Below are 2,939 nucleotides of genomic sequence, written 5' to 3'. Positions count from 1 at the left end.
CCATGCTGGCTGCCCTGAGACTTGTGGGGATGCTGCTCCAGTGCTCAGGAGGCATTCATGGGGGAAGGGGACAGAGAGGCAGGGACAGCCTTGGTGGTTACCAGCAGCCACCAGCCCCGCAGGGGACACAGGACAGGCATGGGAGGGCGGCACAGTGCAGTGCTGGAAAACCCCCAGTTGTGGTTGCCAGCCCGTGTGGTTGCACGAGCTGTTTCCTCTGTGGTTGGGATGAAAATGGGCCACTCTGTGCTCCAGGATGGTGGGTCCAGCAGTGCTGAGCACAGAGCCAGGCAGGACTGTGTCCCAGCCAGGCTGGCTTTGCAAGAGCCTTGGCTCCAGGCAGGGGAGCAAGGCAGCCTGTCAGAGGTGCTGATCCTGCTCTGCAGCCCAGCTCTGGCTCCCACCGTCGGGGATGGTCCATAAGCTGCAGGCCAGAGCGAAAGGGAGGGGATTGTGCCGCTAGACGGAGATGGAGCCATGTGGCTGGCTGTTGCTGTTGCTGTCAGAGGGGGTCTTGGCAGTGGAGGAGGTGGCCATCGAGCCGCTGTTCCTGAAGATGCGGAGCAGCCTCCGCTTGTAGCCCCGGAAAGCAAAGAAGTAGATGATGGGGTCGATGCAGCAGTTGAGGTTCATGAATGCCACAGTGACTTGCAGGGACATCTTGAAGGCTTGCTGCTCACGGCAGGATGGATGGTAGAGGATCTTCCTGACCATGAACTGGACAATGTTGAGGTGGTAGGGACTGAAGCAGAGCAGAACGGCCAGCAGCACCACCAGTATGACAGTGAAGGCCCGGCGGTGATGCCCGTTCTTCACCGTCAGCGGGTTCTCCTTGGCTGTCTGGCAGAGCTTGAGGTTGATCCTCACGTAGCACACCAAGATGATGCCCACGGGCAGGAAGAAGCCGAGTACGCAGGCCCCCAGGAGCAGGTAGGGCAGCTTGGGAATCTCCTCGAAGTTGAAGTACTCCATGCATGTCAGCTTGTCCCCCATCCTCCGTGTCATGGGCCGCAGAAGCAGCGGCGCTGTCTGCAGGAACACCAAGGACCAGATGAGGACACAGACTCCCCTGGCACGGCTCATCTTCCGGATCCTGCTGGGGTGCCTGGTGCGGACCACAGCGATGTAGCGGTCCACACTTATGCAGGTCATGAAGTAGATGCCCACATAGGTGTTCATGTAGAAAATGAAGGCTGTGGCCCGGCAGAACCAGTCTCCGAAGGGCCAGTCAAACTCCAGGATGTAGTAGGCAATCCTGCCCGGCAATGCCAGGGTAAAGAGGGCATCAGAGAGGGCCAGGTTCACCAGGTAGAGGTCAGTGGAGTTGAGTTTCTTCTTCCTGCGCTGGAAGGTGATGCAGAGGGCCAGGATGTTCCCACAGGCGCCAAACACCAGCAGGGCGGTGTAGAAGAGGGAGAAGGTGACTTTGGCAGAGAAGTGGTGGTTGTGCACGTTGCAGCTGCTCTGGTTGCTGTAGGTGAGGTTGGCGGGCAGGAACACGTCCTCCGCAACAGCCATTTCCGTGGTGCCTCACGGGCTCTTGCCCCCTCCCTTGGAATAAGAACAGACATGAAACTTGCAGCTTATTGATAATGGGAGCGGCGCCCATAGGGCCGGCTCTTGTCACGAAGCAAAAAGCCTGTCCCCTGCTCCCTGCCACCCCTGTGGCAGCACACAGCTCGAGTCATTTGGAAAAACGCATCTCTTGTGATTTCGGTGCGAGTGTCTCAACAAAGGCTGTGACTCATTGTCTTCTTCTTGCCACCCACTCCTCTTATTTTTGTATTTTTGCAAGTCCAATCAATACCAGAAAGGACAGGGGGCTGGGAGGGGGAATCACCTGTCACACAAACAAGGTCCCAAACTCATCTGGTGGCAGCGATGTAATTTATTCCTCACCGCAGGGGGAGTGGGGAGTTTAATTGACAAAATGCCCAGAAAGTGGGGGGGGGGGGGACGGACACGACGGTTCGGGGGAGCGGTGTGGCTGGGGGGGATGGCGGGCAGAGGTGACAAAGAGCACCTTTGCAACCCTCGGGCTGGGACCGGAGCAGAAACAAAACTGAACAAATTCAAAGAGGGGAAAAAATCCCAGCCTTCCCCAAAAGCCCCGCACCTCATGCCCGTCCGAAGTGAGGAGCGGGGAACACCCCAGCAAGAAACCCCGGCGCCCCGGGGACACGGGTTTTGGGCCGCGGGTCCGCGCCCCCCGCCGGGCCGGGGACAGGGACACCCCCCGCGGGGCTGCAGCAGCCCCCGGGCTGCGCCCGCCGGCCCGCCCGCCCCGCCCCGGCCCGGCCCGGCCGCGGGTCCAGCCGGGGCGGCCGCCGCCCCCCAGCACCCCCCGCTCACCGCTCGCTGCCGCCCTCGAGGCCGCCTCCCGCCGCCGGGTTCCGCTCCGCGGGCGCGCACCAGCCGCGGGACGGGACCGACGGGGCGTCCCGGGCACGGCGCTGCTCCCGCCCCCCACGGCGGGGAGATGCTCACAGGCCACGCTGACAGGCGCGAAAGAGAAATCAGGGGCTCCAACCTGGGAGCGGCGGTGCCGCCTTCCTCCTCCTCCTCCTCCTCCTCCTTTTCCTCCTCCTCTCCTCCTCCTCCTCCTCCTCCTCCTCCTCCTCCCGCGCGGTGCTGGGCGGGGGGGCCGCGGGCGCGGAGCCTCCCTGCCCGCACTCGGTTCTCGGGCTGCCCGGCCGTGTGAGCGCCTCTCGGATTCGCTCACGTTATAAAAGCACCCTGAGGTCTGGGGTTTTTGTTAGTTGCATTGGTTTTGGTTTGGGTTTTTTTCTTTTTTCTTTTTTCTTTTTCTCTATTAGGTTTAGTAAAAATGTGTGTTCTTTCTGTGTGTTGGGGTTTGGTTCTTTTTTTTCTCGGTGTGTGAGAGGCATTTTGCTGCAGCGGGGGTTAATTCTCAGTAGCGGCTGTGCTGGAGAAGATAA

General features: G+C 60.8%; 1 protein-coding gene across 1 annotated transcript; it reads right to left on the bottom strand.

Annotated features, from left to right (window-relative positions):
• Positions 1–459: 459 nt before the first annotated feature.
• LOC141972806 (G-protein coupled receptor 183-like) lies at positions 460–1,518 on the bottom strand. The gene has a single exon (XM_074930828.1). The coding sequence runs from the start codon at positions 1,516–1,518 to the stop codon at positions 460–462; it is 1,059 nt and encodes a 352-aa protein (XP_074786929.1).
• Positions 1,519–2,939: the final 1,421 nt, after the last annotated feature.

This window comes from Athene noctua, chromosome 1 (genome assembly GCF_965140245.1).
Source record: "Athene noctua chromosome 1, bAthNoc1.hap1.1, whole genome shotgun sequence".
Classification (NCBI taxonomy): Eukaryota; Metazoa; Chordata; class Aves; order Strigiformes; family Strigidae; genus Athene; species Athene noctua.
The sequence above is the reverse complement of the archived record's forward strand: the minus strand, read 5'-3'. Positions and strand labels throughout refer to the sequence as shown.

Excerpts from the sequence above, each read along its gene's own strand:
- LOC141972806 (XM_074930828.1), bottom strand. The coding sequence starts at position 1,518 with ATGGCTGTTGCGGAGGACGTGTTCCTGCCCGCCAACCTCACCTACAGC.